Genomic DNA, 26,339 nt, shown 5'->3' on the forward strand with positions numbered 1-26,339 from the left:
TTTATGATGCAGAAACTTGATTTTAGAACTCCGAACACATTTGAACAGAGTAAGTCTGGTTTTCCGATGGGACTTGGCGTGGAGCTTTTGTTATTCCCGAGTGTTTTTGTGGAATTTTACCAAATAAACCATGTTAAATACGGCTGATAAAAGGAAAACGCATATCTGGCAAGTGATGTTTCTACTGTTTCTACGGTTTCTATGGTCTATGGGTAAATATGGTTCGATTTACGACGGGGTATCCAGGAACATATTGTGTCGTAATAGTGGGGTCTGCCTGTATAAGGTATAGTGTGTCAGAGCATACAGAGCCACGGATACACAGTTGGGTGTGGATATATACAGTTACCGTTAGATTTAACTCACCATTTGTAGATTTAACTCTGACCAAAGGTGGTTTGTCACTGAACATTTTGGTTGGCCACTGACCGTGCAAGAGGCCTCGGTATGTATGTACAGCTCAGGGCTGTGTGAAGTTGAAGGCTTCTGTTGTTCACCGCACCGCAACACAAATTCTACCCGAGCAGCGGTGTCGGGTTCGACCAAATGTCGCAAGTGGACTGGCTGCATATCTCTGCGGCAGGCGACAGCCCCACCGAAATCGAAGTGGCAGCGAAACAGCTGTGGAACGTGTATGTATGTATGTTGAACTTATTTCGCACCGTACGTAGCAACCGTGCTAATCGGAGGTGATAACCAAAAATGGTCAGTGAGGTTCACGTGTTTCAGTGTTAGCCACTGCGTGGAAATGGGCAATGCCATTTTACGTTTAGTTTGCCGGGTTTTGGGATAAAAAGAATTGGGCAAAGACGTTGTCAAAACTTGGTCTACCTGTGAATTACTTAAAAAGGTTCACTCCACAGCTTAAGGTGCACCTTGACAACAACACTCGGCCACGCAAGAGAATCTCTTCGTCGAGAGCGGTTGGCGGTTCTTGGCCAAAGGTTGCAGGCGGCATCGAAGTGCGTCTCAGGTTTCCCAGTCTCGGGCGATAGCGCATGCAGGGTGGACTAACTGACCCGTGGAACGCAAAGGCAGCGTGTGGGGGGGTTACGGTGACCGCGGCTGCTGCACCGGTGCTGGGCAGCTCTCCCGAGGGGCTGTAGGGGCTGTAGAGGCTGTAGGGGCTGTAGAGGCTGTAGGGGCTGTAGGGGCTGTAGGGGCTGTAGGGGCTGTAGAGGCTGTAGGGGCTGTAGGGGCTGTAGGGGCTGTAGGGGCTGTAGAGGCTGTAGGGGCTGTAGGGGCTGTAGAGGCTGTAGGGGCTGTAGAGGCTGTAGGGGCTGTAGGGGCTGTAGGAGCTGTAGGGGCTGTAGAGGCTGTAGGGGCTGTAGGGGCTGTAGGGACTGTAGGGGCTGTAGAGGCTGTAGGGGCTGTTGGGGCTGTAGGGGCTGTAGGGGCTGTAGGGGCTGTAGGGGCTGTAGGGGCTGTAGGGGCTGTAGGGGCTGTAGAGGCTGTAGGGGCTGTAGGGGCTGTAGGGGCTGTAGAGGCTGTAGGGGCTGTAGGGGATGTAGAGGCTGTCGGGGCTGTAGGGGCTGTAGGAGCTGTAGGGGCTGTAGGGGCTGTAGAGGCTGTAGGGGCTGTAGGGGCTGTAGGGGCTGTAAGTGCTCGCAACGAAAACCGCTGCCAGCACATTCCAGCCTCTGGGTCTCTATGCGAGTCTGTGTAGACTTACACAGCACGGTTGGCTACGTAGGGTGCAAAAGAAGTTCAACATACGTACGTAAGTGTATGGGGTGTCTGTGCGAGACTTATGGGTCTGTACATGCATCTGCAAGTGTTTGTGTGTGACTCTACGGGCCTCTGCGTGCGAGTCTTTGGTCATCATGTGCAACTATGGGTCTCTCTGCATCTCGGCGAATCCAAGACAAAGCATTGTCACAAGCGAATGGAAAATCCGAGGCGGACTGTTGCCTCGTCAACCCGGAGCCATAAATCGCCACTGTTTGAGCGAGTCACGGGGACTGCGTCGCGTGCGAGCGGTGGATGAGCGAGGGTGAGCGAGGGTGAGCATGCGAGACCAAGCGACTCACCCCACTTGTTGCCCACGAGCACGGGGCAGGCGGCGTGCCGCGTGCTGTAGTCGCCCTCTCCGCTCGCAAACAGGTTGTACCAGAACACGGCGGTGCCCTGGGGGGAAGCAGAGCGTGCAGGTATGATCGCTTTAGCCCGACGTCGCGTTATTTTTAAGGGGCCACGGCAAAGTCTGAACGACGCGAGCTGTCAAAAAATTCGGCTTTCTCCATCTCATCCGTACAATTCTTGCTGCGTCAGAGCACAGCCCATCCACTCGTCGATGACCTCGCCACGCGAGGGTTACTTGGCCATACTTTGCCACGCTGCTCAGTGCACGTTGATAAAGGCGGAGAGCACAGATGGAGCGGAGTACAACAGCGGGTATTGCTGCGCTGCCATCTGTAAGCCCACCACGTAGCCCCCGCATGGCGGTTGCCAATCCGAGTGATGGCCCAGGCTCAGACCTGCTTAGCTCCCAAGATGCTGATGAGGTTGCACCTCGGGCGATGGGGTCATGGGCTCGATACAGTTTAGGGCCCCCTAATCGGGGCACGGTCAGTGCGAGGTGAGCGGTGCTATTGACAGGAGTGACAGGGGGGTGGGAGAGCGTAAATAGCCGATGCCAGGGGCCCCCCTGATAAGGGCGCCACGGTGGCGAGATGTTAACTACCTCGCCTGGTATACAGGAGGTTGTGGGTTCAATCTCGACCCTGACGCCTGCTGTATATTTGTAGTTTGCGGTGTCTCTCCTCGGGTTGCGTGGATTTTTCTCCGGGTCATCCGCTTCCCTCCACATTTAGAAATATGCATTCGGGGGTATTTTGGCTGCTATAAATTTACACGTGATCGGCCACTTCGTTGAGCTATCATTTGTGGCCAGGTCACTTCTGAAAAAGAACTGTATTGCTCAGTGGGCCTTACCTGGTAAAATAAAAAGTTTATATTCTTTGGGTCTTTCGGCAAAGTCACGTAGATAGGTTCAAAGAAAATAACAAAAAACGACGGCGTTTCGATCGCTTGTGTTGCGACCGCTTGTGTTGCGATCGAAACGTCGTAGTTTTTTGTTATTTTCTTTGAAACTATCTACGTGACTTTACCGAAAGACCCAAAGTATATGAATTCCTGCAGTCACGAAAGCTTTAAGTAAAACAATAGTTTAGTTTTAGTTCAGTCATATGGGACGCATCCATGCAGCCACTCCGGTCAGCCAAGAGAGGGAGCCTTTCAGTCACCCCACACTTGTAGGCATGCGCCATTATTAATTCCCAGCATGCATCGCTTCTGACATTCATTTGTTCGTTAGTTTCATTTCCCATTGTCCATACTTGTTATCCATATTGGCCGAGCAAGTATTTCACCAAACAACTGAAGGTAACTGTCCACTCGTTTTTGTATCATTTGTTGTAACTTTCTGACCCGCCCCCCTATTGGACATCTGTGAAAAAGAGCTTCACAGCTCATCGGATTTCTCCGAGATAAATAAAGATTCCGATCATTGTGATTTCTGTCCCAATCTAAGTGACTTGGAACGAACGAATGACACGTCATGTATGTATGTATGTGTGTGTGTCGAACTCCTTTTGCACCGTACGTAGTCAACCGTGCTAATGGGAGGTACGATCACGAGCTGTACACAGAGCCACGTTTACCTTCTTGGGCATAACCGAGGCACCCACTTCAGGGAAGACGGTCGCTCCACCTGATGGCACGTCGCTCATCTGTGGTAGGGTGGTGGGAAAGGAGGGGGGGCAGGATGGTGGGGGGGGGGGTATGCGGGAGGAGGAGAGGAGGTGACGTGGGTGGGAGATGCGCGGGCGTGAGTATGTACGTTGAACGTCTCTCACACCGTACATAGCCAGCCATGCTAATCGGAGGTGCGGGGGAAAGGACAACAAACTAAACACAGTTCCACAGAAATTAGTTTTAAAGCTTAATAAAGTGCATAGCTCCAATGGCTTCTTAATATCGGAAGGAAGAGCATTCCAGACGGCCGCAGAAGCGCATCTGAAAGCGCTCGACGCGGTGAGCGTCTTTATTCGATGGCTGCTGCGAGGATGACCGGAGAATATTCGATCAACTAAGTTTCGGTCTGGCGAACTTAGGATTCATCACTTTAAACAGAAAGCCAAACGTGACGTAGAATAAGACGCGAACACACCGAGAAACGGAATATCTTACGTAGAAGAGCCATGTCGCGATGCGGTTTCCTGTGCCCAGGCGTTCGAACGCGTCTGGCTCCTCTTTCTGTGAGAAACACGACACGGGGGTTAGTGAACACAAACCAGTTGGCACCTCCCCGCTTCTTTACTTTTAATTCCATTTTTTTTTGTCTACTTCACATGCCTGCACTGTACAAGTAGGTGAAGTCGTTGCAATTTGATTATTATGCTCGTGAACTCAAATTGAACAAAGTCAAAAATAATTCTCACAATGCCACATTACAAGCAAACGGGTTTGAATAACTAAAGTTTGTTTAAAAAGCGGAAAGAAATTGCTGCTCAGCGCAAGTAAAGCCAAAACATTGCGACCGTAAAGCTTTACAAGCGGCGTGTGTGCGCGTTTGTGGAGTAGAGTGTGCATGCATGGAGCGGCATGTGTGTGGAGTGGCGTGTGTGTGTGAAGCAGCGCGTGCATGGAGCCGCGTGTGTGTGTGTAGTGGCAATGTGTGTGGAGTGTGTGTGTGAAGCAGCGTGTGTGTGTGTGTAGTGGCAATGTGTGTGGAGTGTGTGTGTGAAGCAGCGTGTGTGTGTGTAGTGGCAATGTGTGTGGAGTGTGTGTGTGAAGCAGCGTGTGTGTGTGTGTGTAGTGGCAATGTGTGTGGAGTGTGTGTGTGAAGCAGCGTGTGTGTGTGTAGTGGCAATGTGTGTGGAGTGTGTGTGTGTGAAGCAGCGTGTGTGTGTGTGTAGTGGCAATGTGTGTGGAGTGTGTGTGTGAAGCAGCGTGTGTGTGTGTGTAGTGGCAATGTGTGTGGAGTGTGTGTGTGAAGCAGCGTGTGTGTGTGTGTAGTGGCAATGTGTGTGGAGTGTGTGTGTGAAGCAGCGTGTGTGTGTGTAGTGGCAATGTGTGTGGAGTGTGTGTGTGAAGCAGCGTGTGTGTGTGTGTGTAGTGGCAATGTGTGTGGAGTGTGTGTGTGAAGCAGCGTGTGTGTGTGTGTGTAGTGGCAATGTGTGTGGAGTGTGTGTGTGAAGCAGCGTGTGTGTGTGTAGTGGCAATGTGTGTGGAGTGTGTGTGTGAAGCAGCGTGTGTGTGTGTGGAGTGGCAATGTGTGTGGAGTGTGTGTGTGAAGCAGCGTGTGTGTGTGTGGAGTGGCAATGTGTGTGGAGCGGCGTGTGTGTGTGTGTGGAGCGGCGTGTGTGTGTGTGTGGAGCAGCGTGTGTGTGGAGTGGCAATGTGTGTGGAGTGGCGTGTGTGTGTGAAGCAGCGCGTGCATGGAGCGGCGTGTGTGTGTGGAGCAGCGTGTGTGTGTGTGTGTGGAGCAGCGTGTTAGTGAAGCAGCATGTGTGTGTGTGGAGCAGCGTGTGTGTGTGTGGAGCAGCGTGTGTGTGTGTAGAGCAGAGTGTGTGTGTGTGTGTGGAGCGGCGTGTGCGTGTGTGGAGCAGCGTGTTAGTGAAGCAGCATGTGTGTGTGTGGAGCAGCGTGTGTGTGTGTAGAGCAGAGTGAGTGTGTGTGTGTGTGGAGCGGCGTGTGCGTGTGTGGAGTAGCGTGTTAGTGAAGCAGCACGTGTGTGTGTGGAGCAGCGTGTGTGTGTAGAGCAGCGTGTGTGTGTGTGTGGAGCAGCGTGTGTGTGTGTGGAGTAGCGTGTTAGTGAAGCATCACGTGTGTGTGTGGAGCAGCGTGTGTGTGTAGAGCAGCGTGTGTGTGTGTGTGGAGCAGCGTGTGTGTGTGTGGAGTAGCGTGTTAGTGAAGCAGCATGTGTGTGTGTGGAGCAGCGTGTGTGTGTGTAGAGCAGAGTGAGTGTGTGTGTGTGTGTGGAGCGGCGTGTGCGTGTGTGGAGTAGCGTGTTAGTGAAGCAGCACGTGTGTGTGTGGAGCAGCGTGTGTGTGTAGAGCAGCGTGTGTGTGTGTGTGGAGCAGCGTGTGTGTGTGTGGAGTAGCGTGTTAGTGAAGCATCACGTGTGTGTGTGGAGCAGCGTGTGTGTGTAGAGCAGCGTGTGTGTGTGTGTGGAGCAGCGTGTGTGTGTGTGGAGTAGCGTGTTAGTGAAGCAGCATGTGTGTGTGTGGAGCAGCGTGTGTGTGTGTAGAGCAGAGTGAGTGTGTGTGTGTGTGTGGAGCGGCGTGTGCGTGTGTGGAGTAGCGTGTTAGTGAAGCAGCACGTGTGTGTGTGGAGCAGCGTGTGTGTGTAGAGCAGCGTGTGTGTGTGTGTGGAGCAGCGTGTGTGTGTGTGGAGTAGCGTGTTAGTGAAGCAGCACGTGTGTGTGTGGAGCAGCGTGTGTGTGTGGAGCAGCGTGTGTGTGTGGAGCGGCATGTTAGTGGAGCAGCGTGTGTGTGTGGAGCAGCGTGTGTGTGTGTAGCGAGCGGCTAACTGCCGGGCCACCCTCCGCAGGCTTCACGGTTTAACCCCCAGCTGCGTTCACCTGGCATCGTCTACAACTGCCAGAGCGTGCAGTCTGCCCCTTTAGAGACATCAAAATCCATTTTGCTTACGGTTTTTTATCGACACCCCAGCCCAAATTCACGTCCGGCAAATGTTGAATATACATAATCGACGGAAATGATATCAATCTAGATTTGAAATGATATCTCCAATGGCTCTCCGTCAGTGGGGGCCGTGGGCACACGTGAAAGCGTGGATTGTGGCATCGTCGGGAGGACATCAATCCCCCTCTCTGCTCGTCGTTCGGATGGCTGTTCCAGGCAACTCGGCTCGGATGCAGAGTTAGCATGCCGACAGAACCTTCTCTCATCAAAGCAAGTCGGCTTTGCCAGCTGGCAGCAAAGGGGGACATTCATTCCGGACCCGAAAACGAATGTCACGCCCTATCCGCAAAGCAAACGGCGGCTTTAACGACGGGCGGCATCGGCGAAGTGGCTCTATCGCTGGCGCATTAATGCCGTCTTTCCTCCTCCGCGGACACGGACGCGTCGGCCCGTCGACGCGTCGCGACGTCAAATCGCTGCAGCGCGGCGAACGAGGCCACGCGCCCCCCCTCCCATCCGCGTTGCGAGGACGGATTAATGAGCATTAACGAACGCCGTCGTTGAATGCTGAATAGGCCACTTGAAGCGGGGTCCCGAGGGGTCCCTACCCCCCCCCCCTCCCGTATACTCACCGTCACAAAATCAAAGTGGGGTTCATACTGTCCCCCCAACCCATAGTTAGCCACCTGCAGACAGACGAGACAAACACACGCAGACAGACACGCGCACGCACGCGCGGACGCACGCGCAGACAGACAGGCGGACGGACGGACAGACACACGCACGGGGGCGGGCGGACAAACGGATGTAACGGACGATGGGCCGAACCGGACGTCACTTACCCTGGCGAAATCAAAGTGCGGTTCGTACTGGCCGCCCATGCCGTAATTTGCCACCTGTCAGGAGACGACACGGACAAAGCTCTCGCCATCGGGGTCCCTGCGCGCTCGACGCCGCGGGCAGCCGCGTCAAGAACCCGGCACACATTTGTACAGGCTGCGTGTGCGTGCGTGCGCGTGCACAGACACGTGTTCGTGTGTGCGCGTGCAGATTTAAAAAATACTGCACGGTGATTATCCAACTGTTAATTCTAGATTTGAAGCTTTCGTGACTGCATGGAATCATATTAGTAGGTTTTTTCGGTAAAGTCACGTCACAGCCGAATTAGCTGCATCACTTGATGCAGCTAATTCGGCTGTGACGGTCCCACCTGATGACGGAGACTTGTGTTGCCTCCGAAACGTCGTGATTTTAGTTTTATTTTATTTTCATTAATTTTGATGTTTTACCTACGTGACTTTACCGAAAAAACCTAAGAATATTATCCAACTGATCTCTCCGGGATAAAGATACCGAGTCTGTACGGCGGAGCGGCGCAGGAGCAGCGCTCGAAATTCGGCTACGCGAGATCGATTTCCGACCACGGCGAACACCGGTGGCGAGCAATGTCCGAAGCGGTTCGTGCCCCCCCCCTCCCTCACTTCACCCAATCCCCACTGACCGGCGTGGTAAAGTACAGCTCGCATGAGGACTGACAAAAGGGAGGCCCATGTGCACACGCACGCACGGTGGACACGTGCAGACACGCGGTCACGCGAGTCGGCTTACGCCGCGCTCGTCCCTCCTCCTTCAACTCGCCGTTGCCAAGCAACCAAACCCTCGTCGTGCGACGCGGCTCCGTTGAACCCATCGCAGAGATCTACCCCGAGGCCTTGTTAGTGGCCGCTACACAGAAAGGAATTGGCCAAACGTCCTGAGACTCTGCGAGGCTGTCCTGGGTAAGCGCGATGGCCCTCAGCAGTGACACGTCGCACGCTGCAGTCGCGGCGGTAGGCGGCACCGTCCCGTATTTGATACACGTCATCGTCCGTTTACGCAGCAAGTCACCCTACATCAATATTCACGTTTCAGCAACAATTATTTGTGAGCAATTATTTAAAGTAATTTGTCCAAGCCAACTGTCGTCGCGGGAAATGTACTTAATATAATAACGGTCCAAGTTTACGCAGCATTTTCCATTTCTCCTGCGACGCGGGTTGTTTTAGGCTCAGGTTTCGATCTGGCTCGTCGTCGTCGCCGCCGCCACCGCTGCTGCTGCTGCTGCGCCGACTTTGACGTGCTTCACGTTACGCTGTTTGCCTTCCGTCATTTTGGTGACCCTGGCTCACTTTGACGCGCGATGGCTCGTCCTGGTCTCTCTCGAGTTACTACCTGGGTTAAACAAAATCAACTCGACACTCATGTCAATCATTCCGCCCTCCCTCTGAACGAGGCCGTCACCAGGCCGCGGAGCCGCCCCGCGGCCGCTACCTGTAAGTCCTCGGCGGTGCGCATGTTGAGGCCCGTGACGTCCTCGATCCTCTGGTTGAGCCGAGCAATGAGGGGGTCCTCTTCCTCGCCGAGCCACGCGCTGCATGGGGTCACGGAGGTCATGGGGGTCACGCGGGTCACGGGGGTCACGTGGGTCACGTCACGGGGGTCACACCAGCCCCCCGTTATTATTGGGTAGCGGTCAGCAACAAACAGCACCATTGAATATTGAAGGTGTAATAGATTAAGAGTTAGTCCGATTTCTTGAAATGAGCGAGGTTATTGTTGTAAGAGCTTGGGGAAAAGAGACTGACGATGATGATGGGAGGAGGGAATTCCAGTGCGAGGGAAGAAGCAAACGGAGAAGTGAGATGATGTGCAGTGTGGTGAGTGGGTGTGTGAGTGGGTGAGTGGGTGAGTGAACAAGTGAGTGAACGAGTGGGTGAGTGGATGGGTGAGTCGGTGAGTGGGTGTGTCAGTGGGGGATCCAGTGGGTGGACGAGTGGGTGAGTGAGTGCGTAAGTGGATGGGTGAGTGTGTGAGTGGGTGAATGAGTGTATTGTTGTGACCTGCAGTGTGGATGATATGAAAAGTCGGGTCTGGTAGACCGAATCCTCAACACTGGGCGGAGGGAATGAAGGAGTGACATTGGTGGAAACGGCAACCGTGGCAGTCCCGATGGACGAGCGATAATGAGGCGACTGACCGCCGTAGTCGGTCGGGGTTGTAGCGCGTTACCACGCACGTGCGGTGCAATTTGGCGTTGTTCCGAGGGCACTCGGCTGACCAGAACCCCCGTGCTCAACGCTCCAGCGCACCACAATGATTTAAGCGGCAGGGCTGCCCATTTTGAAGCCGCTTTTGCTGCGTACCACCGCTCTAGAACGCCCTTGAATGGGAAAAAGCGTCGACGCAGTGCTTTGGCAGTCGGCCGTGCGGTAACCGGGGTGGGTTTTACGATCGGCAACTTCCCCGCTCGAATCCAACAGGTGTGCCATGGGTGTGTGCCAGGGTGTTTGACCTCAATTCCACCCTCTCCGCCTAGTCGGCGTGCAGGAAGTGCCATCGTCGTAAAGGTCTTCACCATGTAGCAGCCGGCGCCTTTGGACGTTTTACGACGCGTCATTTCCACAGCGTCTGGCACTGACAATTCCCACCCCTGCTAATAAATGTAAAAATAATGTTTAGCAGGCGCAGCACTGCACGAGCTCGCGGGATCGTGGTGGCTCTCGCGGTGTAGCATGGGCGGCTGGAGTTCCCGTCACCTCCTCGAAAACCACGGAATTTCTGGGGCTCACGGGAATGGAACGTTACTAAAAAATATATTTTTTATTTTACCAGGTAAGGCCCACTGAGCTATGTTGCTCTTTTTTCAGAAGTGACCTGGCCACAAATGATAGCTCAACGAAGTGGCTTATTGCGAGAAAATGTATAGCAGCCAAATACTTTTAACGCACGTTGATTTTAAATGTGGAGGGAATAACCGGTGGACCTGGAGAAAAATCCACGCGACCACGGGAAGGACACGCAAACTCCAAAAATACAGCGGGCGTCAGGGGACGGGATCGAACCCACGACCTCCTGTATACCTAGCGAGGTAGTTAACATCTCACCGCCGTGGCGGCCGAGTGCGCAGGGGAGATGTGTTAACGACTTGCATTTTAGAATCGGGGGCCGCTTGAATTACCCCAGCGTCTTGGCACACATTACACCCTAGCCATCTCACCTCAATCAATCACCACCTGCTGTATTTATCTCCTTTTTTCCTTTAGCCTAGGGGGCAATTTTCTCAAGACTTTAGTAACATTTATTACTTTTGGAAATGCAAATGAAAACGGCAACCTTTGCAAACACACGCAAATTTTCAATCGTCTCTGTAGAAAGAGGTGGGGAGGGGGGGGAGTGGCAAGGTGGGGGTTAGAAAGAAGTCGGGGGCTGTGATTTGGCGAAGCTGTGAGAAGGGCAAAGCAAGCAAAGCTCATTCAAACTAGCTCTGCGCCTCTTTTGTAAAAAAAATATATTAATCAGCGAGAAAAGAATAAATCACACGCGGCATCCCACGCACGTGGGCAATCGTCAAACGTGGTCTCCCGATTCGTATTTAACGCAGCAGGAGTAGCAGCAGAAGCATCGGTCAACATGCGGAGGACAGCAGAACTCGCTGGCGAAGCGAACGTCTGATCGATTGCTTTCATCAAGATCGTTCCAACGCAGGGTTAGAACATTAGGCCACGGTTGAACATTTTGCACGTGTTGTTTGTTTTTCGAGCCGTTAGTATTCACGTTTTAGTTTTTTTGGGTTGGATTCTTCACTCACCTCTTGCTAATTCTGTAGGGGGCTGTCTCCAGCACGCCCGTGAGCGGGTTGGAGATCGTTGCCCTCCTCAGCTGTGAAAGCAACCAATCAGACAGCTGCGTTAGCAGCGAGCAGCGAGGCCACCTACCACTACGGTAGCAGCAGCAGCAGCAGCAGTGGACGGCCGCTCCATTCTCCACAGGAGGTGCTCGTCTGACTGGCCTCTACCCATTGCCACCACCGCCGATATTGACAACTGCCACCCTTCCCTTGCGAGCGCTTCCAGTTATAGCTGCAGTCCGTTCTACAACGCACGGTTTTCATGACGCAAATTGGATATAATGCGATCAATATATTTGGGAATATATTTTTTATAACGCGTATGCGAATTGGTTACAGAACTACGTCGCAACGCGGGCAGGAATAGGCGGCGGTTGTACGGCTGCCTCGGCGTAGGATCATCACACGACAAGGCGGTGGGATGCTGCTGGATGCTTCTGGATGCTACCCACTGCGCCTGAGTCTTTGTTCAGCCTGCGTGTTGTCGCGGACTGTGCTTCACCCCTTATATTTGATATTTTTTATTATAATTCGATCTTTCCATAACGCGTGTTCTTCAGGAAGAGAGTTATAAGAGAACACACTTCATTATTATTACGATTACGACTCTGCTCGTGGACGACTAGTTAATGATATGAACTGTGTATATGTGCATTGCAGGAATCTACCGATGAAGATATTCGTAGATTAGAATCGATTCTAGTGCCTGCAAATCTACGTAAAATGTTCAGTTGAAGACAAGTCGGCAATGGACGTGACGGAGCTTGTAAGATAGAATGGATGAGACAGGACATTCTAGACAGGACATAGGAGACGGGACAGATGATGCAGGAGAGAAGAGATCAGACAAATGAGAAAGAATAGATAAGATCGGTCAATAAGACGGGGCAGATGAGACAAAGAGAACGAGGCAGGGCATGAACTAAAATATTTTTTATTTTGCCGGGTAAGGCCCAAAAACCTATAGAGCTCTTTTACAGAAGCGATCTGGCCACACGTGGTAGCTCTAGTGGCTTATCACGTGGACAGTTAAAGCAGCCAAATACCCTAAAAGCATGTTCATAAATGTAGAGGGAAAAACCGGTGGACCTGGAGAAAAATGCACGCGACCACGGGGAGAGAGACACGCAGGCTCCAAATATACAGGCGTCGTCAGGGTCAGGATCGAACCCACGACCTCCTGCATACTAGGCGAGGTAGTTAACATCTCGCCCACCGTGGTGCCCCTAATAGGACAAGGGGAAACAGTGTAGAGGAGCCCGTAAGACGAGTGACACAGTCGAGGTGAGACGACACAGTCGATGTGGGACACGGAAGACGGTAGCAAATGAAACGGACAGGAGAGGAGAGACGGAACCAAAAACGAAGAGGGTTTTCTTCGGGACGGAATCGTGATTTGATCCGTAACGTCGCAAGGCCGGCGGCGTGGGACGGGGAGTGAAGAGTCGTTTCACGGCTGCGAGTTGCACGCACGGCATGCCGGCCGTGCGTTGCTTTTGTTTGTGTGTTTGTTTTAAATGTTACTGCTGGGCACTCTGAAGCCCTCTGTTGGGTCTGCTGCTGCGCCTGATAAAAACGTAACCAATAATAATAAATAAATAATCGGAATGACCTTCGCTCTACGTTTTATTTGATTTTATTTGTACGTGATTTGTTTACCTTTCCTATACTTTGCACTCCTGCTGTGGTTTTTGTATTGTTTATTGTTGTTGTATTGATTATTGTTGTTGTATTGTTTATTGTTGTTGTTGTTGTAATGCTCTGACCCCGTGCCCCCCGGAATGCACACCTGTGAAGAACAGAGCTTAATAGCTCATCGGATTTCTCCAGTATCAATATTCTGATTCTAATTCTCAAGTGGCTCAGCCTGGACGAGCACCTCCTCTTAAGAGACGTTGGCGCTGTTGAGAGCCGTCGCAGAGAGCCTCCGCTCAGAGCGAGCACAACGCACCGGCTACATACGACAACGTATACACACGTGTGTATGTATGCACGCACAGGGACTCCGCTACGTACGACATCGTATACACACGTGTGTATGTATGCACGCACAGGGACTCCGCTACGTACGACAACGTATACACACGTGTGTATGCACGTACAGGGACTCCGCTACGTAGGACAACGTATACACACGTGTGTGTGCACGTACAGGGACTCCGCTACGCACGACAATGTATACACACGTGTGTATGCACGTACAGGGACTCCGCTACGCACGACAACGTATACACACGTGTGTATGTGTGCACTTACTGGGACTCGAACGAGTTAGGTTCCGGAGGTCTGTTTGTAAGTCCAACTTTACTCAATTCCAAACGTGTTGTACGGCATGTACACCAAACATGGGCCACGGCTTTAAAAGTCGTATAATCTTCTGTAGATGTAGATACCACTGGTTTTCCACGTTCTGCAGATGAACCTTATGGCGGTACCCCGGGGTACCAGTGCCCCGGCTCTCGCATAATGTCCGTGATGCAGTAATTTTTAATCTGTTGATGGTCGGCGATGCGGCAGTCGACTCATCTCGACGAGCTGTTACACGATGCACTATTCAAAGTTGAATTTGTTGAAAACTCATTTTTTTATGCTAATGTTTGGCGTTTCTACATCGCGGAGTGTGGCACTGATTTAGGATTGATTGGTGCCCCAGTCGCGGAGTTAAGTAACACCCCTGGAAAAAATAGTGTCCCAGAAATAAAAATATTTAATTGCCTCGGATAGTTTGTATTATTTGAGACCCCGGGGTACCGCCATAAGGATCAGATGTAGATGCCACTGGTTCTTTATGTTCTGTAGATGCCACCACCGCCATCAACTGCGCGGCGGTTGATCTTACAAGCCAACTGGACATATGGACAGATTTGTTTGTACCTCTGAAAGTTCGTAGTAGAGGAGTCCTTGGATATGAAACTCAACGCGTTCGTCAATAACACTGCGGAATTAAAATGAAATATGTGTAATCGGTGACGTTTCGGGCAATGTCCCTTCTGCATGGAACATAAGTCTTCTTCTTTCGTGCGGCGGCAGATGTAGATTCAGCTCCACTTCTGCATGCAGGTGGCCAAGCTAGAGAAGCGTGTCAGGAGCAGCGGAGTGTCATCGCTGCGAAGTCTCCTTCGTATTTAGCAACATAAGTTCAAGAAGGAGGGCCATTGCCCGACATGTCGCCACGTTGTTTATATCATCACCTTCAAGGCCGCAGCGTTGTTGACCCAACGGGTCGAGTTTGCGTCGTTGTTTGCGCTTGTGCACCACCGCCAAACAATCCGTCCCCCCCCGTGTACGCAAACGCGCCGTCAAGCCGCACGCGCCGACTTGCTGCAGCAGCTCTCGACGGATTCCCCGAGGAGTCGCCAATGGGAACAGCGAAGAGGAGGGAGAGAAGGGCCCCGCCCGCGGCTGGCGGTGCTCGGGTAGCTTACCTCTTGCTCACCCTATAGTCGGCCGTTTCTAGCACGCCCGTCTGCGGGTTTTTAACGGTGGCTCTCTGCAACTGCAGCCGACGCACAGCACACAACGGGGGCCCAGTGGCGAGATCGCCATCAGTGGCTCTGAGCTACCGGCATCGCCGCCGCCGCCGTCATCATTATCGCTTCATCGCTGGCACGCGTCGTGACGGGCACTGCAAGATCCGACCGTGTCTGTCCAGTGCTCGCCGAGCTGCATTGGCTTCCGGTTGCTGAACGAATACATTATGAGGTTGCGCTATTACACACAAAGTGCTTGCCGCAAATTAACGACAATATCTTGCTGATTTCGTCAAGGAGCATAAACCATCACGCGAACTACGGTCCTCCTCGCAGCAGCTTTTGGATGGCCATCGAACAAAGACGGGCACCGCATCGCACCCTTTCTGATGCGCTTCTGCGGCCGTCTGGAACGCTCTTCCTTCCGATGTTAGGAAGCCACTGGAGCTATGCACTTATAAATCATCCTGATTGAAACTCATTTCTTTAGAACTGCTTTTTGTTTTTAGTTTGTTGTCCTTCCCCCCGCACCTTTGATTAGCGCGGTTGGCTACGTACGGTGCGAAAGAAGTTCAACATACTGTACACACATCGCTAGACTCCCCCCCACCCTGTGCCTGCCCACCCCATTGTGAGCGAGTTCACTTGCAGCAGCAGCGGCAGCAGCGGTAGCGGCAGTGGCGGGGCGCGTCAACGATTGGTGGTGTGGCGTTCCCAGGCCTTGAACGGTTATCTGGAACTTGATCCGTCATCAATAGGTCAATAGATCCGGGAGCCACCGAACTGTGAATGCGGTGAGTGCATCAGGACATACGAGAACTGCCCGGTGCAAATTCGCGCAATCTGGAGGAACGAGCCAACTCCACTCAGCTCCCACCCCCCCCTCCCCGGATGCCGTGAGATGGCTCGCAACGTTAAACACGCTATTGTGACCCACTCGTATTTTTTTTGTTCATTCAAACGCAATGTGAAAGAAGTAGAAATCCGTCGTCATCGCAATCGTCGTAATCGTCGTCATCGTCAGCCGCGATCAAGTCCACTGCTGGATGATCTTGTTGGCTACTACGCCACTGTCAACGAGGCCTTGGTTCAGATTGTTTACAACAGTGGTGCGGTAAAGGTCACGGTAACAGTCTGGCGGCGGGTCAACTGTACAAACCGCTGCCGCCTCGAGCCCCAAGTGGCTCTCTGCCACGGTTGGCGTCCGCAGCTCTCCCCGTTGTTACTCGGCGGGGATGCCCCCCACACGGTAACTTTGTTTACGCTCGTCACGTCACCTTTGCCCTAGATTTTCGCGTACCGCTCCGCTCGCCGGCTGTGCCGCAGCCGCCGAGGGGTGGGGGGGATGGCGGTCGCGGAGAGGCCCTCGTGAATAAAAACTTAACTAGAAACTATTTTGATTTTAGCAGGTATGGCCCACTGAGCCATGTAGCTCCTTTTTCAGAAGCGGCCTCGCCAAACGACAGCTCAACGAAGTGGGCTTACCATCGCCAAATACTCTTAAACGCGTGATGTTGATTCTAAATGTGGAGGAGAAAACCCGAGGACCCGGGGGAAAATCCACAAACTCCAAATAAAACAGCAGGCTTCAGGGTTGGGATTGAACCCACTACCTCCTGCATGCCAGGTAAGGTGGTTATAACATCTCGCCACCGCGGCGCAATAGTCGAGGCATTCGCGTCGCCCGGTAACCGAGCCTTGGCCCAACATTCCTGAGAGAGGAGCGTTTAGTTTCGCTAGCGGTCGCTCTGAATTCCAGACGCCCCTCCCCCGGGGGGTTGTGGTGGAGGGGGGAGGGTGGTGGTAGGTGGGAGTGGCGGTGGCGGCGAGATGTTAACTACCTCGCTTGGTATACAGGAGGTCGTAGGTTCGATCCTGACCTTGACGGCTGCTGTATATTTGGAGTTTCCTGTCTCTTCCCTCCGTGGTTGCGTGGATTTTTCTTCGGGTCCTCCGGTTTTTCCCTCCACGTTTAGAAACACGCGTCCAGAGTATTTGGCTGATATAAATATCCACGTGATGATAAGCCACTTTGGTGAGCTATCAGTGGGAGTCATAGTTCAGCGGGCCTTGCCTGGTAAAATACAAAGTTTAGTTGGTAGCCCAGCGAGGCTTTACCGAGCAGCGCAATCCCAGTGCATGACCGGACTTGCTCGAGGTTGCGAGTGAAATAAATGTAGAGGTGGTTCAGGAATGGGACTCATAAAGAGTGTGCAATATAAAAGTTCTTACTCAGGAGGCTCACACCGCGCGTCAGAATGCCGGGCCAGCATTCCTGTAATCCCACGACCAGATCCGTGTCACAGTCGCCTGTGATGAAACCAGCCACTCCAGTGTTGTGACGGTTCTCCGTGCGGCCAATCAGTCATCGTATCAAATAATATTTTACCCATGGAGGCAGCGGATCCAAGGGCTCGAGACAAGGACCTCATCGTCACCAGCCCGGTGGCTCTGGCACGGCCGACGCGAGCCTCGCACCGTCCCGACGAACGCCAACTCCCGTGCTCACCCGCGGCTTGGCGAGCTCCTTGATGCGCTGCATCTCGCCGTCGCTGATCACGCCGTGGTAGCGCACGATGCGCGGGCGGTCCCACTCCTCCTCCTCGCGCGCCGGCGACAGCAGCAGCCGCGGGTTTCGCCCGCCGTCCTGGAAGCGGCAGCTCAGGCGCCTTCGCCTCCTCGACGTCTGCCACGGGGAGAGGGGAGAGCGCACGACGCACGCCAGCGTCGTTATCGTCCGTCGATGAGCAGCAGCTGCGGCCGTAATCAATCCACTGCTGGATGAAAGTATCCCCGGCCCCATACAGCCTCAATAGATTGTTGAGGCAAGTGTCGTTAGCGTGCAGAGCCTATGAAGGCCGGTACGGCGCACGAAGGGGTCAAAGTGTAGCGGTTAGCACGCCGTGCTATGAACCCAGCGACCCAGGTTCCATTTTAGCTTACGGACAACACCAGTGATGATTATCTGAACCGGTCATGGGACTCCCCTCAGCCGACTCAGCCTCAAATGAGGCTGGACAGCTTCATAGCTCATCGGATTTCTCCAGGAATAAGATTCTGATTCTGTAAACATCGCCACTGGGGAAACGAAGGCAGGCGTGGTGCTGGTCGCCCACCCCTCGTGTGCCGTGCCGGCCTTCATAGGTGCTCGTTAACAGCACTTGCCCCTACAGTCTGTTAAGGCTATACAGGGGGGGGGGATCTTTATCTTCGTGTGCTTGTGTGCGTCCGCTCGATCATCTCCGCACCATCTTGATGCCCTCCCCGCGGCACAGCTTCTCGTAGGCGTAGCGCTCGGGGTAAGCGTCGGGCGGGCGGCTCGCCTCCACCTTCGAGGTGTTGCCCGACTTCCTCTTCTGCTCCAGCACGTAGTCGAAGTAGCGCACGTTGCCCTGCGCGCGCTGGTGCCCGGGGTCTGCGGCGACAGGAGCAGAGGAGGCAAAGCCACGGTCACGGTCAGGACCGCCCCAGGACCCCATCCATCCCAACCGGGCCCCGGCCGTCGCGACCCCCGCGACCTGTCCCGTCAGGCCTGACCCAATGCCGCCCAACCCGTTTTTTCCATCCTGACAATCCACTGCCGGATGAGGGCCTCTCCGAGCCGAGTCCATCTCTCTTTCTCTCGCTCGCTCGTGGTCCTGTGTAGCTGCTATGCACTTTTAAATCTAGACTGAAAACTCATTTCTTTAGAACTGCTTTTTGTATTTAGTTTGTTGTCCTTCCCCTGCACCTGCGATTAGCACGGCTGGCTACTTGCGTGTAGATGAGCTCCATCCCTTGGCTGAGAAATTTCAAAAGTGGTCCACGACGTAGGACAAACCAATCAATGCTTTCGTCAATAACACTGTGGCCTCAATAGGGTAAATAATACTGTGTAGGTGGGGCCCCCCAATTTGAAAATAAATAAAGCTATTTTTGTTTATTTTACCAGGTAAGGCCCACTGAGCTATATAGCTCTTTTTCAGAAGCAACCTGGTCACAAATGATAGCTCAACGAAGTGGGCTTATCATCATGTAGGAATTTATAGCAGTAGCCACATACTGTAAACACATGTTATGATTCTAAATGTGGAGGGATAAACTGGAGACCCGGAGAAAAATCCACGCGACCACGGGGAAACAGACACCCCGAAAACTCAAAATATACAGCAGGCATCAGGGTCGGAATAAAGCCCCCAAAACCCCTCCTGCATACCAGGCGAGGTAGTTAACATCTCGCCCCTGTTCCATGACCTCCTGCCAGCGGGCCTTTGACACTTCACATGGCCTCAAAGTGCACCTATCGTGGGACAAGCGACGTGGTGACGTCACCGCCACTTAGTGGTGAAGGGCGGTTGTTGTTGTTCAGTGCGTGAGCGTGCGTGTGTCTGTGTGCATTGGCACAGTAGGGGGCACAGGTGGTCCATCTGCCAGTCATTTCAATGAGTCAAGCCATGGCGCCTAGGTCTGTCCCGTGACCTCCCGTCAGTGAGCCTTAAACACTTCACGTGGCCTCAAAGTGCACCTAGCGTGGCGCAAGCGCCGTGGTGATGTCACCGCCACTTAGTAGTTGTTCCTGTTGTTGTCGAGCGCCCACCGTTGGCGAGCAGCTGGTGCGTGAGCGCCAGCGCCCGCTCCACGTCCCCTAGCTGGTACACCGAGTAGGAGAGGTAGTCCAGCACCTCCGCCCGGCCGGGGGGCTCGTCCGTGCCCACCAGCCCGGCGCCGGCGCTGCCGGGAGCCTCGGCCTCCGCCCCGGTCGTGCCGGCGGCGTCGAACTCGTCAATCATGCGCAGCGTCTGCTCCATCCAGGGCACTGTGTGGTAGTAGTCGCTCGCCGTGTAGGAGATGCGTCCCAGCTGGAAGCAGTCGTGCACCGACAGCCTCGCCCTCTGCGGCTCGGTCACCCCTTGGGCAGAGGAGGAGAACATCGGCATCGTTGTCAAGCCGCCGTATACGCGGCGAGATGTTAACTGTGAGATGAGACCGCGAGCAAGCGGAGACATCTTGGATCAGGGTCAAGGAAACTGCTTACAAATCACACCTCCGGTCAGCACGGTTGACTACGTAGGGCGCGAAATATAGTTCCACGTACACACATACAGGAACTACGGGCAAATCTTGCGATACCCGAAAGCTGGCCTCCGCACAGCGGGGCCATCTCAACCAGGCCCGGAAACACGACCCCCCGCTCCATTGTCGCCCGTCAGAGAGGTCGTGCGCAGGCGACGAGCCGAGCGCCGTTGCCGACCGTGCGAGGACCTGTGCCCACTCGCGGGGTGACACCTTAATGGTGCTGCGGTGGCGAGATGTTGACTACCTCGCCTGGTGTGCAGGAGGTCGTGGGTTCGATCCAAACCCTGACGCCTGCTGTACATTTGGAGTTTGGGGTGTCTCTCTCCCCATGGTCGCGTGGAGTATGTGGCTGCTATAAATGTCCGCACGATGATAAGCCACATCGTTGGGCTATCATTTGCGATAGCCAGGGTCAGCTTCTGTAGCTCAGGGGGGAGGTCTTACCTGGTAAAATAAATAAAAAATAGTTTTAATAGTTTAATTTAGCGAGCGGAGGAGGGGAGTCACCGCCGGCGACGCCGTCGCTCACCGGGCAGCAGGCCGTTGGCCATGGTGCGCGCCTCCAGCCGGTAGGTGTCCTGCAGGCGCAGCAGCGCCTTGGCGGCACCGCTCTGGTCCTCGTCCGTGGGGAAGTACTGCCGCTGGGCCGTCAGGTTCGAGACGAAGCCTGGGGGGATCGCGACGACCACAAATCAGCTGCTCCGTCGGGGGTCACGACCGCACCTCCGATTAGCACGGTCGGCTACGTACGGTGCGGAAGAGGTTCAACGTACATAACGTACGGACAGCGTGCACGCAACGGGTACACGTACGTGTGCAAGTTGAGTTGGGTGATATATATTGAAACTACACGTTATATTCAAATACATTCAAATTACTGGAGCAATGTTGTGAAGATACAAATGACCAACTAACCCCACGTCTTGTGCGATTTAGATGCAAAGTAACAATTACTCTGAGGTTTGTCACTTAAATACAGTCCGAAGCGACTTGTGCAAATGAGCAATGAAACGTTCTTACCCCGTGCCCCTACGGGACATCTGTGAAAAAGAGCTTCATAGCTCATCTGATTCCTCCAGTATGAATACATAAGTGGTACCTATTGTATCGCGACCCTAGAGGGATGACGGGCTGAGTCAACCCCCACCCCCCGCGCCTCTCCCCCTTACCAGGAGTTGAACTCGCGACCTTCCCGATCGCGAGCCGCTTGCTCCACCGACCGAGCCTCCTTGGCCGAATCAGATACCGCTTACGGATCAAAAATACTCCGATTACACGCACCATGGACACCGCCCTTCCCTGTGAGCACGAGTGCTCGACACGCATGCACACGGTCGCACGCAAGCGCCAACGCACCCTCGGTGGTGTCCTGCAGCACCATGCTCTCAAGCTGCGCCCAGCCGTGGCTCATCCTCTTCACCAGCTGGTAGGCGTTGATGGGGTGGCCCAGAAAGGTCTCTGGGTCCGATGTGGCCTTCTCCATCACCCTCTGCACCTTCTCCACCCACCTGTGTCACGACCACGGCACATGACGAAGCAGCGAGCGAGCGAGTGAGTGCGTGAGAGCGAGTGTGTGCGTGAGAGCGAGTGTGTGCGAGCGAGCGAGCGAGTGCGTGATAGGGTGAGAGAGCTAGTGAGAGAGCTAGTGAGCGAGCATGTGAGTGAGCGGAGTAATGTAAGCCGCAGGAGAGAGGATGTCTCCCACTCTCTGGATGTATCTCTCTGCTCGCTGGCAAGGCTGTGTTTACTCCACAGACTCCATGGAAGTAAACATCGTCTACTCTGTTTGACTTTGGGGTCCGTAAAACTCAAACATTAGATGAGTTGAATGAGGACAAAGTACTTTGGCTCACTGCTATTTGCACGCCAACATAATGTTGGCTTCAGAAACATTTTCAAAAAATATTTTACAATCCGGTAATTGTAAAATATTTAGCCAAAATGCCCTCGAATATTAAGCCTTAACAGACTGCTGGGGCAAGTGCTGTTGGTGAGTGGCACCTATGAAGGCCGGCACAGCACACGAGGAGTGGGTGGCCAACACCACTCCCGGCCGCCTTTGTATCCCCAGCGATGATGTTTACACGTCACACCAGGTACTCATTTGAGGCTGAGTCGACCTAACAAAGGCCCAGGACCGGTTCAGATAATCGTCAACTGGTGTTGGCCGTGAGCGGGAATCGAACCCGGGTCGCCAGGTTCATAGCGCAGCGCGCTACCGCTCCCCTCCACACACACGCGCGCACACAAACACACACACACACACTCCCCCGTACCCATGCACCGAGTCGCACGCAGCCACACGCAACAGGGTAAGGGAGAGCGCCTGATCCGCCGCGGCGACCGAGGGGTCAGTGCGAGAGCGCGCGCTCACGCACCGTTTGATGCGGCCCAGCTTGCTCTCCTCCGCTTGGATGTAGTCATTGAGGGAGGTGAGGAGGTCCTTCTCCATGAACACCAGGTCGGTCATCTGCCCTGCAGGATTCGTGGAGTCAGTTTTTGGGGGTCGGGGAGCGCTGCGCGTGTGGCATGCGCACCGCTCCGTGCCACAAAGCCCAGCGATGCGGTGACCGATTCCCGGCCGCGGTTATCGCAAGAGGTCAGCGACATCTCAACCGGTTATGGGCCTCCACCCGAGCTTCCAATATCGTCAGAAACCAGAAAGCTCAACAGGGTAAGAACCCGCACGGCGCTTGGGTTGGGCGAGCACCGTGCGTAGACACCAGGTGGTGCCGTGGCCGTAATGTGCGGTTGAGTGGGCAGTGCATACAATCATTCCGTTGCGTGGCGATGTTCAAAATCTCTCTCTCGTGGCCAGCAAAGCGTGGGTGGATGGGGGAGGGCGGCCCTGCCCTCATCCAGCAGCGGCTTGGACTAAACGTGGGAGCCGTACGAAGTGCGACTGAAACGAACACGTGCGCGCGCCGTCGAGCCGAGAGCCACTGCACGGCCCGCGTACAATGCGTAACGCGATAGCGTGCGCGCCGCGCGATGCCGCGGCGGAATTCTAGAATGGGTTTTTAATAGTCGCCAATCCGTGCCCATTCAAATGCCCCGGGCAATCGCCACCATCGTGCGGAAATAATAACACTCCGGCAAACAACCGTGGATCGTTCGCAGCTGAAAGGAAGCCGTCAAATGGGCAACCCGTGCCCTCTCTCGAGTAGCCTTGCAACACTGTTTAGACTACTCGGTTTGCACCGAGATGCGGGTTTTGCCGTCGTCAAGGTGCATCGACCATAAGGCGAACTCCCACATCCTCGCAGCAGCGGCCATTGGCCAACCCTCGAACAAAGACGGTCACCGCATCGCGCGCTTTCAGATGAGTTTCTGCGGCCGTCTGCAACGCTCTATCGTCCGATATTAGGAAGCCGCTGCAGCTTTGCACTTTTAAATCATCTAGATTTTTTTTTTCGAAATGCTTTTCGTGTTTAGTTTGTTGTCATTTCCCCGCACCTCCGATTAGCACGGTTTGCTACCTACGTTGCATAGACAAAGTAGTACAACCAGATGGATGAATGGAGATAAAGAGAAACGAGGATGTTATAAAGAGGGTTTAGCGGGAAAGGCGTCTTGATTAGAACGAGACTAAGTAGAACAATCAAGCAAAGACAAACATGTGTGGATCGGGCTCATTCTCAGATGTGAAAGCTTGGTGAAGGAAGTTCTGGAAGGAAGTTGGGAGAGAGGCCATGAGGCAGAAAAAAGGAAAACGCTGCTTGAAGACTTCAAGTGGGGGAGGGGGTCGGAAATGCCTTGACGAAAGTTCAAGAGGGGACAGGGATGTGCCACGGACTAAAGATTAAACACGTAGCTCTCCTGCCTAATAATCACCCTCACATCACTGCTGAGCACAGTGCTGCAGTCAATTATAAACACTTGTACCCGGGCAATGTGGGCTGCATCAAGAAACCTGCGGCTACACGTGCAGGGCAAATGTCTGGTTGGGGTGTGCGGCTGCCGCTCCCTGGAAAGAGCGCTGCGGAAAGTTCCGTGGCCCGACTTACGGCGCGGTTCGTACGCGTCGTCAGAAAGGCCGGGGGAGGGGGGAGTGGAGTGGGACGAGCGTTTAGAATTGCAAGCTGGAAAAAAGTAATGCCGCGTTCGCGAGTTCACGCTGCCCGCTCTCAGGGCAGGCGCGAGGTTGGGCCCCTGCAACACCAAAATGTTCCTTCGGCCTAACCCAAGCCGACACTTGTTCACGAGGAGTTTGAACCGGGGCCTGCCTAACTCTTGAGCACGACCACCAAGCATACACAGTCCTAAAAATGCTGCACAACGGCCAGGAATTGCCTGTTCTAGAGGTCTTACCTATATATAACAAAAACAAATTTTATGATCAACATTGCGAGCATTTGCCTACGATCAACGGCATGACCTTTGGATGCCGTTGATCTCTCCGGCTGACCCCTGTTGCAGGTGCTGTCTGCGAGAACACCTGGGGGGTGCAGACAGCCAGTGGCCGGGCCACAGCCTCTTGGCTTGACAGCTGCTGCTGCGAGGGAGCTATGAATAGGGGAGGAGGTCGCAATGGTGGATTGTACCATGAGAGATTCCTTGAGTTAACCAACGATTTAACAATTTTTATTTTTTTATTTTACCAGGTAAGGCCCACTGAGCTATATAGCTCTCTTTTCAGAAGCAACCTGGCCACAAATGATAGCTCAACAAAGTGACTCATCATGTGGAATTTATAGCAGCTAAGCACTCTAAACGCATGTTTCTGAATGTGGAGGGAAAAAAAACCACGGAGAAAACATTCAAACTCCAAATATACAGGCGTCGGGGTTGGTATCAAACCCACGACTTCCTGTACACCAGGCGAGGTAGTTAACATCTCGCCACCGCCGCTTAGCAGGAGACCGATGGACTGTACGGTGCGTGACGCTCCAGAACGTTGCGCACTTGTACAGCCCTTGTGCCAATCCACTGCTGGATTCCGTGTCCTGGGGGCTGGTGGACCATACTTCACCACGCCGGCCAGGGCGGGTTGGCAATGGTGGCGAGCGTGGAAGTGGAAACACAGATGTCAATGCGTTGTCGCTCTAATGCCCTTCTTCTACAAGGGGACACTTTTCTTGCACACCGCGGAACGCATCGCTTCTCTTTATATTGGGTGCTTGAACGTTTGTTTCAAGTTTATTTTTAACATTGTGGTCATATGGCCGCCCCCCATCCCTTTAAACAAGGTCATGCGATAGGGCACATCTCGGCGAATGCGGTTTTATCACACGCGAGTTACCACTGTACGCGCTTTACCGAATGAGGCCTGTTTTCCGGAAAACGGGGGCGATGTTTCCGCGATACGAAGTTTGATGTTGCCAAGATTGTCGCGAAGAAAATCGTTAGATGGGTTTGCGAGAGGCAAGAGAGCTGCATCCGTTGAAAGGTACTCTGGCATGAATTAATCGACTCGAGAACGATTTAACATGTGTGTGTTTTGTAGTATGTTTTTGTACGCAGATGTTCACACACGTTGCCCGGTGCATCTAGGCACCCACCCGTTGGGAGATTCAGTGTCAGGTGGTGAGCGTTGGTCAGGGAATTCAGTGTCAGGGAGCGAGCGTTGGGCTGGGAATTCAGTGTCAGGGGGTGAGTGTTGGGCTGGGAATTCAGTGTCAAGGGACGAGCATTGGTCTGGGAATTCAGTGTCAGGGGGCGAGCGTTGGGCTGGGAATTCAGTGTCAGGGGGTGAGCATTGGTCTGGGAATTCAGTGTCAGGGGGTGAGCATTGGTCTGGGAATTCAGTGTCAGGGGGCGAGCGTTGGTCTGGGAATTCAGTGTCAGGGGGCGAGCGTTGGGCTGGGAATTCAGTGTCAGGGGGTGAGCGTTGGGCGCGAGTGCCGCGGTGCGAGCTGAGTAATGGAGACGGTGGTTTTGTGTTGAGGTGAAATTGAAAGAATGTGTACACACACACAAGGAATAGAAAGCGACTCAGCATCATTTAATATAAGGGTGAACATCGTGTTAAACAAACAGGGAGGGTCTTTCTGCATTGGGTTTTTGTTTTAAGGATGTTTTCAGCCAATTAACGATGAATGTTTATCATACAAGTGGGAGGAAACTGGAGCACCCGGAGGAAAAAACCCACGTGAGCGAGAGGGAAACGCTCTATCCCCATACAGATGGAAACAGATAGCGATTAGTCCCTTCTCCTTGCTCGCCATGGTATGGTACCTCGACGCTCACTGGGAGTTTCACAACAACATCTCTGTGTGATCCACCAACCTTCGCTGTTACCTACAGTGATGGATTTCAGGCAGCCGCGTCAAACATGACTAGCACCACCCAGCTACCGACGTGAAAATCTTGCCACGTGGCTGCTTGAGGCCTGGGCAACAGGATCGGAGTACAAGGACTACTCTACTTACGAACATTCGACTCACGAACTTTCAGAGATACGAACAAACCTGTCCATATGTCCAGTTGCCTGTTCGAATTGAGTTATACGTTCAACTGCCGTGCAATGGATGGTGGTGGTGGCATCTACATCTGCAA

The 26,339-nt window shown here is 53.5% G+C and overlaps 1 protein-coding gene across 4 annotated transcripts in view; it reads right to left on the minus strand.

The window, feature by feature from the left end:
• LOC144720716 (prolyl 4-hydroxylase subunit alpha-1-like) overlaps positions 1 to 26,339 on the minus strand; it is a 40,470-nt gene that overhangs the window by 2,757 nt on the left and 11,374 nt on the right. For 3 of the 4 annotated variants that reach the window (XM_078597701.1, XM_078597700.1, XM_078597703.1), the window contains 12 exons: positions 22,220 to 22,316; positions 21,198 to 21,349; positions 20,371 to 20,508; positions 19,363 to 19,674; positions 18,035 to 18,201; positions 17,296 to 17,472; positions 11,278 to 11,348; positions 8,961 to 9,060; positions 7,493 to 7,546; positions 4,192 to 4,257; positions 3,663 to 3,731; positions 2,031 to 2,127 (listed from right to left, as the gene is read on the minus strand). In XM_078597701.1, coding sequence (XP_078453827.1) covers positions 2,031 to 2,127; positions 3,663 to 3,731; positions 4,192 to 4,257; positions 7,493 to 7,546; positions 8,961 to 9,060; positions 11,278 to 11,348; positions 17,296 to 17,472; positions 18,035 to 18,201; positions 19,363 to 19,674; positions 20,371 to 20,508; positions 21,198 to 21,349; positions 22,220 to 22,316 — 1,500 coding nt within the window. Of the gene's footprint in view, positions 1 to 2,030; positions 2,128 to 3,662; positions 3,732 to 4,191; positions 4,258 to 7,282; positions 7,337 to 7,492; positions 7,547 to 8,960; positions 9,061 to 11,277; positions 11,349 to 17,295; positions 17,473 to 18,034; positions 18,202 to 19,362; positions 19,675 to 20,370; positions 20,509 to 21,197; positions 21,350 to 22,219; positions 22,317 to 26,339 lie in introns of all 4 variants that reach the window. The other variant, XM_078597702.1, reaches the window with a different exon arrangement.

This window comes from Lampetra planeri, chromosome 9 (genome assembly GCF_965212315.1).
Source record: "Lampetra planeri chromosome 9, kcLamPlan1.2.h2, whole genome shotgun sequence".
In the NCBI taxonomy this organism is placed as follows: domain Eukaryota; kingdom Metazoa; phylum Chordata; class Hyperoartia; order Petromyzontiformes; family Petromyzontidae; genus Lampetra; species Lampetra planeri.